Genomic DNA, 15,525 nt, shown 5'->3' with positions numbered 1-15,525 from the left:
TCTAACCTTTGTTACATTTACATATTTTCCTCTGCTGAGGACAACCTGGTTCTCTTTTCCTTTCCTTGCTTAAAGAGGCAAGGATTATAAATCCTCTCGCCTCATCTAAAATGAAGTTTAATTGCTGATTCCATGCAGGTAGTTATAGCGGATTTCCTATCAGCTTTTTTAAGTTTTCCCAACATTGTAGTCTAACAAAATTGCTTTTCTTTTCTATTTTATTCTATTCTATATTATTCCATTTCATATTCTATTCTATATTATTCCATTCCATTCCATATTCTATTCTATTTTATATTCTATTCCATTCTCTATTCTATATTACATTATTCCATTCCATTCTTCTATTCTACATTTATTCTATTCTATATATTATTCCATTCCATATTCTATTCTATTCTATATTATTCCATTCCATTCCATATTCTATTCTATTCTATATTCTATTCTATATTACATTATTCCATTCCATTCTTCTATTCTATATTTATTCTATTCTATATTATATTATTCCATTCCATTCCATATTCTATTCTATATCATTCCATTCCATTCCATTCTATATTTATTCTATTCTATTCTATATTTATTCTATTCTATTCCATTCCCTATTCTATTCTATATTCTATTCTATTCTAATTTCCTATTCTATTCCTGCCAAGCATCTGAATTCTGATCACATGACCATGGGGATGCTTTGAAGGTCATAACTGTGAAAAACAGCCATAAGTCACATTTTTCAGGGCCGTTGTAACTTGAAATTGGCATTAAGTGAATGATTAAAAAAACCCAAAAAGGATACCATAAAAGGAGCAAAGCAATAAAATGAAAACAAAAATGAGAAAGAGAGATAGACAGACAGACAGAGAGAGAGAGAGAGAGAGAGAGAGAGAGAAAGACAGAAGGACAGAGAGAAAGAGAGAAAGAGAAACAGAAAGAGAGGGAGAGACAAAGAGAGGGAGAGAGACACAGAGAGAGAGAGAGAAAGACAGAAAGAAAGGAAGAAAGAGAGAGAGAAAGAGACAGTGAGAGAAAGAGGGCTAGAGAGAGAAAAGAGGGAGAGAGACAGAGAGAGAGAGAGACAGAGAGATCCCCCCCCCATCCCACTGCCTTGGGAAGGGTGCTTTTTTTTAAATGCCATATCACTGCCATCTGACAGGGGGAAAGGAAGGGAAACGCCCTTCAAATAAACAGCCATGGAGAACCCCAGGGAATGGGACAACCCCTCCCTGTGGACCTTCCGAGTTCAAGGTTACAACTCGCAAATGTCACTTTTATTAGGAAAGGTTATTTATGCCCATCTTCTGCTCCGGCGCTTAATAATTCATGCCACTTCCAGCCTCCACACTGGGATTTTTCTACAGTGACCCTGCTATAAATCAAGGCTTGTTTCTTCCCCACCACCCTACAGTTTAAGAGCCGGACAAGCCTTTAAAACAGCAGTCCTGTTTTGCAAGCCCGAGGGCTAGCTTGGTTTAAGATAAAGGTTCCCCTCGCATATAGGTGCTAGTCGTTCCCGACTCTAGGGGGCGGTGTTCATCTCCGTTTCAAAGCCGAAGAGCCAGCGCTGTCCGAAGACATCTCCATGGTCATGTGGCCGGCATGACTCAACGCCGAAGGCGCACGGAACGCTGTTCCCTTCCCACCAAAGGTGGTGCCTATTTTTCTACTTGCATTTTTTAACGTGCTTTAGAACGGCTAGGTTGGCAGAAGCTGGGACGAGTCATGGGAGCTCATTCTGTTACACGGCACTCGGGGTTCAAACCGCCAAACCTTTCTGATTCACAAGCCCAGTGTCTTAGCCACTGCGTCCCCCCAGCTGGTTTAGCAAGCTGGTTTACTAGGCCAGGAAGGAGATTGCCCTTCATACTCCAGGCCGGTGTCCTTTAGTCAACACGACCTACCATGGCTACAGCAGATTTCAGCTCTGGTGCTCTTCGCCTTTCTCCTTTTCCTTCCTCCTAGGTATCTTGGCTAGGCACTGAGACTTCGACCAGCAGCTCCACATAAGCCTCTCAGTCTTTCCCAAGCCAAGAAGTTCACCCAGGTGTACTGTTCCTGGAGTCAGGTTCCACCAGGCACCTGCAGAGAGAACAAAGGGAGAAATTCAGAAGCAATCAGAAACCAGTTGAATGGAATACGCATCTTTATATAAGAAGGTAATAATAAGAAGAGGGGAAAATCGGAACTTGAACGATGGTAGCATTAAGAATGTTTGAACCATGTTTGAACAATATTATTGAACCATATTATTGAACCATATTATCGAGTGTCATCTGCACCTCCATAACTGTCTGGTTTGGCTTTGCAACCCAACAGGAAAGACACAGCCATCAATGGATAATTAGAACTGCAGGAAAAACAATGGCTATCAACCTGCCTTCCATTGAGGACCTGTAACACTGCACGAGTCAAAAAGAGGGCTGTAAAAATATCTACAGACCCCTCGCATCCTGGACATCAATGGTTTCAACTCCTACCCTCAAAATGACATTATAGGGCACAGAACACTATAGGGCACTATAGGGCAGAGAACAACTAGACACAAGGACAGTTTTTCCCCAAATGCCATCACTCTGCTAAACAACTAATTCCCGCAACACTGTAAAACTATTTAGTAAGATTGTATTACTATTATTCTTCTCTTCTTCCTAGTATCTTATCTCTCCCCACTTATGACTTAACCACGTTGCTTGTATCTTTACAATTTATATTGTTCTATTTGTTTCCTAGTATGATTTGATTGCTTATTAGTAACCTACATCTATCACTAAGTGTTGTATCTTATGATTCTTGATGAATGTATTCTATTTTATTTTTCTTTATGTACACTGAGAGCTTCTGCACCAAAGACAAATTCCTTGTGTATCCAATCACACTTGGCTAATAAAGAATTCTATTCTATTCTATTCTTATTCCATTCTATTCTATTCTGTGAGTGGAATAAAAATAACATACTGAAATACTGAATAATTAAATAATGGAAGATTATAATTTAACATAAAGGTAAAGGTTCCCCTTGCACATACGTGCTAGTTGTTCCCAGCTCTAGGGGGCAGTGCTCATCTCTGTTTCAAAGCCGAAGAGCCAGCGCTGTCCGAAAACGTTGCCGTGGTCATGTGGGCAGCATGACTCAATGCCGAAGGCGCACAGAACGCTGTTCCCTTCCCAACAAAGGTGGTTCCTATTTTTCTACTTTCAAACTGCTAGGTTGGCAGAAGCTGGGACAAGTAACAGGAGCTCACTCCATTACGCGGCGCTAGGGATTTGAACCACTGAACTCCCAACCTTCTGTTCGACAAGCTCAGCATGTTAGCCACTGTGTCCCCCGCATCTCCATTTCAAAGCCAAAGAGTCTCCATGGTCATGTGGCCAGCATGACTCAATGCTGAAGGCGCACAGAACGCTTTTACCTTCCCACCAAAGGTGGTTCCTATTTTTCTACTTGCATTTTTCACATGCTTTCAAACTGCTAGGTTGGCAGAAGCTGAGACAAGGAACGGGAGCTCACTCCGTTACGCGGCGCTGGGGATTCGAACCACTGAACTGCCAACCTTCTGTTCGACAAGCTCAGTGTCTTAGCCACTTCAACACAATTTAAATTAAATCAGATAGATGTAAATATACAAATATTTGTTGGAGGTGCAAGAAAGAGGTTGGAACATATAAACAGATGTGGTGGGATTGTGAGAGTGCATAAAAAGTATGGGGCATGGTGTTTAGAGAAATTAGAGCACCATTGAATGTAAATTTAGACATGTCATGTTGCTGGTGGAAAAACGGGATATGAATGAAACAAAAAAGGAATTGATTGTACATTTGATAATGGCAGCTAGATTAGGGACGGCTAAATATTGGGGACGAAATTGGGATATTCAAAGAAATGAGTGGCATAATGAAATTTGGAGTAGGGTAACAAAAGATAAATGAACAACAGAAATTAAATTTAAAAAAAAAAGATGATCCGAGCAAATAATTACAATGAAATATGGGGGGATTTTATAAAATCAGTGTTGGTGGAAGGCGAAGAGAAGAAACCTACTCAAGAATATAGATTGTTTTGGAGGGGATAAGGGCACAACTGTAATATATTGTATATCTTTTAGTTGTTAAAGATGAAGAAATACAAGGGGGGGAGGTCTCCAGGGGCTGGGGATGCACTATAAAATGTTTTCCCCTTTTTCTTTGTATTTAGGTGTATATGTACTGTTCTGACCCACTCCTCTATCCAGTAACGAAAGCCGAGACAATCTTAACTAGAATGTACTTTTAATAGCACTAAGCCAAAATCTCAGTGGCTGAAAGTCAAGCAAACAAACAGATAAGGACCTTGGCAGCAAGTCAGACAAACCTTGGCGTCAATCCAGCCTGCCAAGTTAGTTACATTCTCTTTAGTCAATACGCTGACTTCTGCAAGAGGGGCGTGTCACAAGCAGTCTTTTTTATAGTCTGGAGAGGAGCCTAATGACCACCAACTGAGCGCAATTATCTCCTGTAATTTCGTAATTGTTCCTGACGCCGAGTAGCTCTTCAATGGCGTGCATCCAGGAACAACTCACTGCTGGCTTCTGGATCACTCTTCCTTGTCTCCTCCCCACTGGTCCAAGGCTCAGGCGCCACCTGGTAGCCAACCAGTCTCTCTGCGACCTGCTCAGAGTCGGAACCCTGTCCAGGGTCCTCCACATCCTCCAGAGCCGACTCATAAGGCCCCTCGCTGTCGGAGTCTGGTGGCAGCTCCAACGGCTCCTGCTGGGCCACAACAAAAATCGATGGGATTTTTTTTAGAAAATAAAAATTAAAAAAAATGGATTTTTAAAAAATTTAAATCGGATTTTTTTTATTTCTATCAAATTTATTTTAAGAACATGTTTTTGGAGTAAACATCTATCTAAAGATAGTTTTCTATTTAAGATACATTAATAATTTAGTTTTCTCCGCATGAAATGGAGCCTTGTTCTGTAGCATATGAGGCTGTAGATTCCGGAGTCAACAGCGGGCCAGAGGAGAAGTCACGGTGGGACAGAGATGGCAGCGGTTCTTTAAAAACTAGGACTGAAATCGAGTCGATTGAAATCAAGCCATCTTGCTAATAATTGAAATCGTGATTTAAATTGTGATTTAAATCAAATCCACCCTGTTAAACTCTTGTGCTTTAGTGGCAAAGGAAGAGACAGACACACAGACGCAGTCCAATTAAGAAGTAAAACAAAGGAGTAAATTTCCACCCAATGAATTGTGTTTAGCAGACAGGCCAACAGACACAAATAAAGTTTTCCCCATAATGCCATCACTCTGCTTAACAACTAATTCCCACAACACTGTCAAATAATTTACCAAGAATGTATTATTATTATTATTCTCTTCCTTACCAGTATCTATCTCCTTCTCTGCTTAGGACTATAACCACGTTGCTTGTATCTTTCAATTTATATTGTTTTTATCGTTTCCTAGTAAGATCTGATAGCTTATTTGTAACCTATCTTTCTATTCTAAATTCATATTCATATTCTATTCTATCCTAAATTCATATCCTATTCTATTCTAAATCCATATTCTCTCCTAAATTCATATTCATATTCTATTCTAAATTCATATCCTATCCTAAATTCATTCACATTCTAAATTCCTATCCTATCCTAAATCCATATTCTATTCTATCCTATCCTAAATTCATATTCTATTCTATCCTAAATTCATATTCTATCCTATCCTGAATCCATATTCTATCCTATCCTAAATTCATATTCATATTCTATTCTAAATTCATATTCTATTCTATCCTAAATTCATACTCTATCCTATCCTAAATCCATATTCTAGTCTATCCTATCCTAAATTCATACTCTATTTTATCCTAAATCCATATTCTATTCTATCCTAAATCCATATTCTATTCTATCCTAAATCCATATTCTATTCTATCCTATATTCATATTCTATTCTATCCTAAATCCATATTCTAGTCTATCCTAAATCCATATTCTATTATAGTCTATTCTATCCTAAATTCATATTCTATTCTATCCTAAATCCATATTCTATTCTATCCTAAATTCATATTCTATTCTATCCTATATTCATATTCTATTCTATCCTAAATCCATATTCTAGTCTATCCTAAATTCATGTTCATATTTAATTCATATCCTATCCTAAATTCATTCACATTCTAAATTCCCACCCTATCCTAAATTCATATTCATATTCTATTCTAAATTCCTATCCTAAATTCCTATCCTATCCTAAATTCCTATTCATGTTCTATTCTATTCTAAATTCCTATTTGTATTCTATTCTATTCTAAATTCCTATCCTATCCTCTCCCATTCCATTCTAAATGCATGCATTTGAATTTGGTAGAATTATATGAAAAGAAGCTTCCGGGATAGGACAAAAACAGACAACCTGGCTCAAAAACAGCCACTTGGGGAGGGACCTTGGAGTCCTGGTGGACGATCCCTTAAACACGAGACATCCGTGGGCAGTAGCAGCCAAAAAAGCTAATACCATCCTTGGCTATATAAACAGAGGCACAGAATCAAAATCATGTGACGTATTAGCAGCGCTTTATAAAACCTTAGTAAGGCTTCCACACCTGGAATCCTGCAACTGATTTTGGTCACCGCGTTACGCAAAGATGTTGAGACTTTGGAAAAAGTTCAGAGAAGAGCAACAAAGATGGTTAAAAGCCAGAAGATTAAAACGTAGGAAGAACGGTTGCAGGATTTGAGTAGGGCCAGACTAGAGAAAAGAAGGACTTGGGGGGGGGGGGGGGGCATTATAGCAGGATTCCAGTATTTGAGGGGCTGCCACAAAGAAGAAGGTTTATGAAGGTTTTATTCGACTTGTATGCCGCCCTATTCCCGAGGGACTCAGGGCGGCTAACAAAACCAAGGGAGGGGGGGGGGATGGACGATACAAAAAGGAAAACCACAACAAAAACAAACAACAGTACAAAACAGTCTAAAAGGTCTCAACACGCATACCCGTACATTCGAGTAGGGGATGGGACTCAGCAGCCCCAGGCCTGCTGGAACAGCCAGATCTTGACGGCTTTACGGAAAGCCTGAAGGGTGGTGAGGGTCCGAATCTCCACGGGGAGATCGTTCCAAAGAGAAGAGGGTGAACTTATTCTCTAAAGCACCAGAAGGCAAAAACAATGGATGGAAACCGATCAAGGAGAGAAGCAATCTGGAATTAAGGAGAAAACAGTGAGAACAATTAACCAGTGGAACAGCTTGCCACCAGAAGTTGTGGTTGCTCCATCACTGGAGGAGGCTTTTAAGAAGAGACTGGACAGCCACTTGTCTGAAATGGAATAGGGTCTCCTGCTTGACCAGGAGGTTGGACTAGAAGACCTCCAAGGTCCCTTCCAGCTCTATTCTCATTGAGGACTTCTTTAGAGCGCAAAGACTCTCCCTGACCGAGAACTTCGGCGAATATCACAATCCGGCATCTTGACGCATGACAAGCCGTGACTTGGGGTAGAAATTCACTTGGGATCTCCCAGGACACAGCAATGGCTGAATACAGATCTAAACACGAACCGTTGTTGACTTCAACCACAGTTTGTTGAACGATCCATCATTGGCCAGGTGCTCACAACCTAACAGAATCCTAGTAGAATTTTGGCCTGCCACACTTTCTCTTATTTCATTATGCCGTTTCTTTAGTATAGTTGATGGGAGGGGGGAATAGACAGGAGTAGGATTGTGGAATGTATTGTTGTCATTCTTTTCTAGAAGACCAAGGTCATCTTTTGTCTCCACACCTTCACACTTGATCGGAAGCAGCGTGGTGGAGACGCCAGCGTGGAAGAAGATTGGACCATGTGATGGATTGTGGGTGTGGGGACAAGATCATGGACTTTTAACTGGGTGGAATTCTGATGTCATTTCCAGAATTGGGATTGACACAGATGTGTCTAAGATGTCTGATTTATTAAATTGGAATTTTAAGGGTCGTTTTGCCTTGGACTGTGATTTAATTCTACATGATACTTGGAACGCTGACACCTAGTTTATCCCTGGGACATTCACAGACTGTGTGAATCCTCATCCAAAGCGGGCCCACCAGACTTTATATCAAGATACATCAACTCTACTAGGGTGGGTTTTCTTAACCAGGAAGTGAGGAGAGCAAGTCAATTCTCACCAGGGGAACCCATCTCAAAAGAAACACATAAGGCAACCAGGATGCGCTCCATCTTCCCCGAGTCTTCATGGCGCAGGGTGCCGGGTCGCCATTCGGGGCTCAGGACCCCCAACAGCGCCCCGATGCTTCGGGGAGCTGGCTGGAGTTTTGGGTTAATGTCAGGGTTCCAAGTAACACCCTCAACGAAAGAAGCCTGCAAGGCTCAAAGCTCCTCAAAGTTTATTAGTGATGCCACATTGGCACATCTGGGAAAACCCGAATCTGAAAACTTCCAGGTTTTCCCCAGCCAATTGCAAGTTCAAGTCCCTGCCCCAGCACCCACATGTCCATCACATGGGCCAATCGGGCATCGTCTCAACTGGAGATGCCACCCAGTCACCTCATTGCAGCTGCAGGGCCAGATGGCCTTGACTTTCTGAGAAAGAATGTCGTTATGGCTACGTATCATCCACACTCTGTATAATCCCCCCTCCCATTTTCACACAGCACGAAATGTGGCAGGCCCAAGGCAAAAAATGTCTTCCAGGCTTCACATAGGGAATTTTGCTGACTGTCTTAAGCTTGTGCCACTGTTTTTTTGCAATAATGGAGAATATCTGTAGCTTGGGTGTAGGATGATGGTGAGTTCGTTCTCTGAGCTTGTGTTCTGACCGAGGCCTCCCAAAAGCCAGAAGCAAACTCCTGTTCCTGACAAAAACATCTTTTATTAATTAACTGTGAATTCTGCTCATTCACCTCCAGCAAAGTCTTTCAAGGGAGGATCTACAGTCACAGACCTTATCTGGCTTGGAGAGCTGCCAGGCCGAGATCTGCCAAACGTGGCTAGGAGTCTTGGAGAGTCACGATTGGTTTGGTTTGGTTTGGTTTTATTAGTTTTGTATGCCGCCCACTCCCGAAGGACTCCGGGCGGCTTACAATAAAAAGGGGAAAGGGATAAATAAGACAATACAACAATTTAAAATACAACAACATTCACAGTTACAGTGGGGCTGGATACTTCAACAGCCCCCGGCCTGCCGGAACAGCCAGGACTTAGTGGCTTTACGGAAGGCCGGGAGTGTTGTAAGGGTCCGGATTTCCATGGGGAGCTCGTTCTAGAGGGCCGGAGCTGCAACAGAGAAGGCTCTGCCCCGGGGAGTCACCAGCCGGCATTGGCTGGCAGATGGAATCCGGAGAAGGCCAAGTCTGTGCGATCGAATCGGTCTTTGGGAGGTAATTTGCAGGAGGCGGTCTCTCAGAACCAATTAAGCGAACTAATTGCCTCCTGCAAACTCCACTTCCCTTTCGCTCCTCTTTTATTTCCTCTGGGAGGGGCCATTCATCGTCCACCTGTGGCCTTACTCCCAAGTCAACCCCTGTTCTTTAGCTGTTCCCTTCGTCTGGCAGCTCTGTGCATGCGCACACTGGGAACAGGCTCCAGCTGTTCTTCTGCCTCACTGATGTCTGACTTTGAAGGCAGCTGATAACTGCCAGACGGCCTCGGCCCCCTCTCTGCCTCCGACACAGAGCCCTCCTCAGAGCCTTCCCCAGCCTCCAGGACTGGCCCGGGTTCCTCCCCAACCTCCTCACTGTCCGACTCTGTGGCTGCTGGCGGGCCCCAACAGCTTGTGGGTTGGTTTCTGAACATTTAGTTACCAGGCTAGGTAACATCTTCAGAGTAGTTTAGGGGAGGTCAGGTGTGGGTGTGTCAAGTGAGGCTGACGTCCTCTAAACTCCACCGAAGATGTTACCTACCATGGTTACGAAATGTTTGGAAACCAATCCACAATCTCGGAGAACGAAGCTCCACCCTCATCGACTGTTTTATTTACTCCCTATAAATACTAAGACTTTCCTAAGAGTTGCTTTGGGGTAATGACTAGAGATATGAAGGAAGCCATGGACATCTGTTGAAATGGAGAGACACCTTGTACCATTTCTTTAAGGGGGTTGGATCACGTTTGAACATAACCTGCTAACTCCTGTCCACATACACCACCTACCTAGAAAAGTTAAATGAACTTGGTAAATTAGATCATACTCTTTTATTTACTGAAAGGCATGATTCCCAATATAAAGTTCCAAAACATAAGCATTCAAGGTTGACTCAGCCTTCCGTCCTTCCGAGGTCGGTAAAATGAGGACCCAGATTATTGAGGGCAAGAGGCTGACTTGAAGCCTGCTTAAAGAGGGCTGTAAAGACAATGCGAAGTGGTATATAAATCTAAGTGCTATTGCTATTTGTCTCCCTGTCTCTCTATCTGTCTATTGTGTGCATCTATCAATCTGTCTATCTGTCTGTCTATCATTCATCTATCTATCCTCTGACTCTTATCTATCTATCTATCTATCTATCTATCTATCTATCTATCTATCTATCTATCTATGACTATCTATCTATATCTATGACTATCATCTATCTATCATCTATCTATCCATCCATCCATCCATCCATCCATCCATCTCTATCTATCCTCTATCTGACTATCTTTCTATATCTATGACTATCATCTATCTATCTATCTATCTATCTATCTATCTATCTATCTATCTATCTATCTATCTATCTATCTATCTATCTATCCTCTATCCTCTATCTATCTATCTATCTATCTATCCATCCATCCATCCATCCATCCATCCATCATTTATCATCATTTATCTGTCTCTGTCTGTCTCTGTCTCTCTTTCTACACACACACCTTTCTGTTTAACTTCTACCTACCTACCTACCTACCTACCTACCTACCTACCTACCTACCTACCTACCTACCTACCTACCTACCATCTATCTCACTGTCATCCTATCTATCCATCATCTATAATCTATATAATCTGTCTGTCTATCTATATCATCTATCATCTATCTATCCATCCATCCATCCATCCATCATCTAGCTATAATCTCTCTCTCACTCACTCACTTTCTATCTACCTACCTACCTATCATCTATATGACTATCTATTATCCTATCTATCCATCATATAAAATCTATAATGAATCTGTCTGTCTGTCTATCATCTGTCTGTGTTTCATCTGTATGTCTCCCTCCCTCTCACCAACATCTGACAAATTAACAGAATAAACATACATACAAAAAGCAGCTTAGAAGCTTTCTATCAAAGGACCAACACGCATGGTGGGCTATTCACTCGATTCCACGGTAGGAAAGCCCCAGCTGTTGGACCTGCTCGAGTTCCACCATACCTCTGTTGAAGGTTCTAGATGCTACAGGCACTAAGTGGCCTCTTCTTCACCCAGGGCAGCCTCCACCCTCACGACAGACAGGCACGTCCTTCCGATTTATTCCAGAGATCAAAAGCTTTGAAGCTGCGACTTTGCTCTGCCAGCAAGGTGGACCTGTTTGGCCAGAACTGCAGCTTCTCCAAGCCTGTTCAACCAGCCTTTCTTCTCACCAAAAAAGGAAGCAAGTACAAAAGGAGTTTTAGGACTCTTGCTTCTGAACCCTATCAGAGCAAACACCTTCGATTCACAGCTGCCCGAAAGAAGCTTTTTCCATTCCCACGACAAATTCTTCGTCTCGTCCACAATGAAATCCAGCCAACTTCGAGGGGTCTTCTGGCCAAAAAGAGGTTCCAGAAACAACAGTATCAAAAGTAGCCCTCAAGTCCTTCGTCACATCAGGGCCGGTTCTTGAACCCTGCTTCTCCCTCCCTTCACCGGCTTGGCATTGTTGTTTTGCTTCTCTCCTATTTCCCTGGCTGGACTTTGGACGGACTTATGCGTCTGTCCCTGCTCTTTGCGCAATTAACCACTCGGTGTGTGATTCCTCCTGGTTGTAATCCCTGCCTCTCTTAAATTACGGCAATACCTGCAGAGATTCCAAGCACCCTGTGTTTCCCGAAAATAAGACCTCCCCGGATAATAACCCCAATCAGGCTTTGGAGCGCATGCGCTAAAATAAACCCCACCCCGAAAATAAGCCATCCCTGAAAAAAATGCAACACAGCAGCAGCCATGAGGTGACCCCGCTCGCCGCCTCCTGTGCCTCAAAAATAATAAGACCTCCTTGAAAATAAGGCCAAGCAGACATGAGACTGTTTTGTCAATGCAAAAATACAGGTTGGTAGGTGGAAGAGTATAATTTAAAACTAGTTAAACTTAATGAAATTTAGTGATAATAGGTATAGTTAAATAAAAAACTGATAACGATAATAATGTATACAATGTGTAGCGTTATGATAAGCAATAATTGGATATGAATATTGAATGATACCCATGAAGGGAAGATCAGAAAACCTTTTGGATTATATATAAAGGTCAATTTTTTTTAAAAGAACTAAATTAGATAGAGTCACGTTTTGACTATTAGGGGGAAAATGTTATGATATAGGATATAGTCAAATAAAGAAGGGATAATGATAAATAATTTATATATAGGTATGGGTACATCATAAGGAAACTGGATGTAAATTGCAAACAGTGTTTTGAAAAGGAGGATTGGAAAATGTTGTTACTAAATATTATGGATGTTTAGCTAGAATAGGATATAAGGACTCAGTACTATTGGAGGATTTTAGAAATAGTAAATGAAAGGCCAGTATGTGGTTATGTATTAAATTTTGGTATATTTTATGATGAAGGACGTCTAAACAATGATAGTCAAATAAAACTGGAGGTATGATGATGGTAACATATATAAACATTGGAGTTAAAATACTTGAGTTAATATGAATTATGCTTGATGACTGTGGAAGAGATGCACGAAAGCCTTTTGTAACCAACTGAAACACTTTCTACAGTATGTAAAGAAAGAAGATTTCATGTGTCATGTTTGTTTTGAAAATAAAAAATAAAAAAATATAAAAAAAGAAAGAAAATAAGGCCAAGAGCTTACTTCGGGTGTCAAAAAAAAAAAAAGACCCTGTCTTATTTTTGGGGAAACATAGTAATAGATCCGACTCTGAAGATTCCCAGAGTTTCCGCCTAATTAAAAGTAAAACTTCTCCCTTCAACCCCAAAAAATCAGTCAATAGCCCAAATCAAGGCTGCATCTGTTGCTCTGGTGACGTCACTCCTCCTTCCAGGTGTGAGAACGTCCTTGGTTCCCAAGAGCAAGTATTTTGTTTTGACTACACAACCCCAGCTATCTTTAATCCCCCCTCCCTATCCCGCAGCTCCAGTGTAGCAGTGCTGAAGCCCCCAAGATGCTTCAGGGATTGACACGGCCTTCTTAGTGGCCATTTCTCAGGGACGCGGTGCCTCAGTGGCTAAGACACTGAACTTCTCGATCAGAAGGTTGGCGGTTCGAGTCCCTAGCGCCACGTAACAGAATGAGCTCCCGCTAGTTGTCCCAGCTTCTGCCGACCTAGCAGTTCGAAAGCATGTTAAAAAATGCGAGTAGAAAAATAGGAACCATCTTTGATGGGAAGGGAACAGCGTTCCATGCGCCTTCGGTGTTGAGTCATGCCGACCACATGACCACGGAGACGTCATCGGACAGCGCTGGCTCTTCAGCTTTGAAACGGAGATGAGCACCGCCCCCTAGAGTCGGGAACGACTAGCACAGATGTGCAAGGGGAACCTTTACCTTCCAAGCCTGCTCCAAGGTTGGGCAGCGGAGGCCCGAGGAAAGCTCAGCCTGACATTCCTGGGTTAAATATTTCCACGGTCTGCGTTGGAAAAGACGAGCATTCCAGTCAACACCATCTCCACCGGTTATGCTAAGAGAGACTTAGACAACTCCTTGCCTCCCAGTGACCTCACTTCATAGTAACTCTGCTCCTCGCCGTTGCATCATTCAAACTCCTCCTTTGCAAATGGCCCATCAAGGAACTTGGCCAACACACAACAGTGTCGTAATACAACCCAACGTCGTTATAAACAACTGGGAAACCAGCCGTGGGCGTAGCAGCCGGGTTAGAAATTCCAAGGAAGCACGCCATCTCCCACTCAGGAATTCAGAATGCACCAATTACACCTTTGGGGTTGAGGTGTGCTAAACCTGGGCCTTTGAGTCACTCCTGTCCAAAGGAGCTTCAAAGGAAGTCTTGCGTTCAAAGATGGCGCCCACAGATATTTCTTTTAGCATCTTGTTAACTCCCTGAAACCTGAATTTCTTCAGTGAAAATAAATAAGATGCTGAAATACTGCAAGCTGGCAGTTCCAATCTCAATCTTGCATCCAAAAGTAGATTTGTCCTTCTATATAGGAAAAGTTAAAGGTTCCCCTCGCACATTTGTGCTAGTCGTTCCCGGCTCTAAGGGGTGTGTGTGCTCATCTCCGTTTCAAAGCCGAAGAGTCAGGGTTGTCCAAAGATGTCTCCGTGGTCATGTGGCCGGCATGATTCAACTCCCGAAGGCGTACGAAACACTGTTACCTTCCCACCAAAGATGGCTCCTATTTTTCTACTTGTACTTTCTATGTGCTTTTGAACTGCTAGGTGGGCAGAAGCTGGGACAGGTAATGGGAGCTCCCTCCGTTACGTGGAACTGCCGACCTTCCTGATCGACATGCTCTGACAAGCAGTCCTGGGGAAGGCTCGGACGAGGGCTCTGCTTCGGAGACAGAGAGGGGGCCAGGGCCGTCCAACAGTTACCAGCTGCCTTTGGAGTTGGAGATCAGTGGGGCAGAAGAACAACTGAAGCCTGTTCCCAATGTGCGCATGCACAGAGCTGCCAGAAGGGAACAGTTAAGGAACAAGGGCTGACTCTGGAGTAAAGCCACAGGTGGACAGTGAATGGCCCCTCCCATAGGGAATAAAGAGGAGTGAAACGGGAGTGGAGTTTGCAGGAGACAATTTGTTCAATTCATTAGGGTGAAGATCTGTTCCTGAGTTCTTGCCAAGTAATTGCTGCTACAGCATGGAGTTTGGAAGATATCAGCCTGGCAGCTCTCCAAGCCTGATAAGGTCTGTGGTTGTCAATTCACCCTTGAAAGGCTGTTTGCCGGGACTTTGCAAGGAATTCAAATTAGCTTCATAAAAAGCGGTTTTGTTGGGACAAGGAGTTGGCTTCGTGATTTTTGAAACCTAGGTCAGAACCGATCAAAAAATCCACTGCCTCCCGCCTCCCCCTTTCAAACCAACATGCTGGTTTTCCTCCCTGCCTCGTTTAAACAGATGCTTCCTCTCTCCCTTCTTCAGCGAGCGTTTCTTACGTCCCATGCGCATCAATGACAAACGGCGAAGCACGTCTGGCTCCTTCTGCACCGTAATTTAAATTTCTGGCCTGCGTTCAAAGTTCTCTCCAGCAGCATCCGTCACAGTGGGGAACCATATCTGGGTCACCGTCGCTCCAGTGAGCACGCTGGCACTGCAATCGTTTCTTTTATTATTTTTGGGGTGCTCTTGGGACGAGGCCTGAATCAACCCGGGGGGAATTGAAAGAACACTGCGCGCAAAATACGAGGGCAACAGTTCAAACAAGAAA

The 15,525-nt window shown here is 42.8% G+C and overlaps 1 protein-coding gene and 1 pseudogene across 5 annotated transcripts in view; both read right to left on the bottom strand.

Annotated features, from left to right (window-relative positions):
• STRBP (spermatid perinuclear RNA binding protein) overlaps positions 1–15,525 on the bottom strand; it is a 94,976-nt gene that overhangs the window by 45,874 nt on the left and 33,577 nt on the right. For 4 of the 5 annotated variants that reach the window (XM_087704575.1, XM_087704577.1, XM_087704578.1 and 1 more), the window contains exon 2: positions 1,905–2,082. In XM_087704575.1, coding sequence (XP_087560701.1) covers positions 1,905–1,907 — 3 coding nt within the window. In that variant the 5' untranslated portion in view covers positions 1,908–2,082. Of the gene's footprint in view, positions 1–1,904; positions 2,083–11,341; positions 11,848–15,525 lie in introns of those variants that run through there. The other variant, XM_087704576.1, reaches the window with a different exon arrangement.
• Positions 1,922–15,525, bottom strand: part of LOC148048543 (uncharacterized) — a 57,446-nt pseudogene continuing 43,842 nt past the window's right edge.

The sequence above is a fragment of the Thamnophis sirtalis genome, unplaced genomic scaffold, assembly GCF_051295495.1.
Source record: "Thamnophis sirtalis isolate CommonGarterSnake01/CBP01778 unplaced genomic scaffold, rThaSir2_p1.2 scaffold_2, whole genome shotgun sequence".
NCBI classification, from domain to species: Eukaryota; Metazoa; Chordata; class Lepidosauria; order Squamata; family Natricidae; genus Thamnophis; species Thamnophis sirtalis.
The sequence above is the reverse complement of the archived record's forward strand: the minus strand, read 5'-3'. Positions and strand labels throughout refer to the sequence as shown.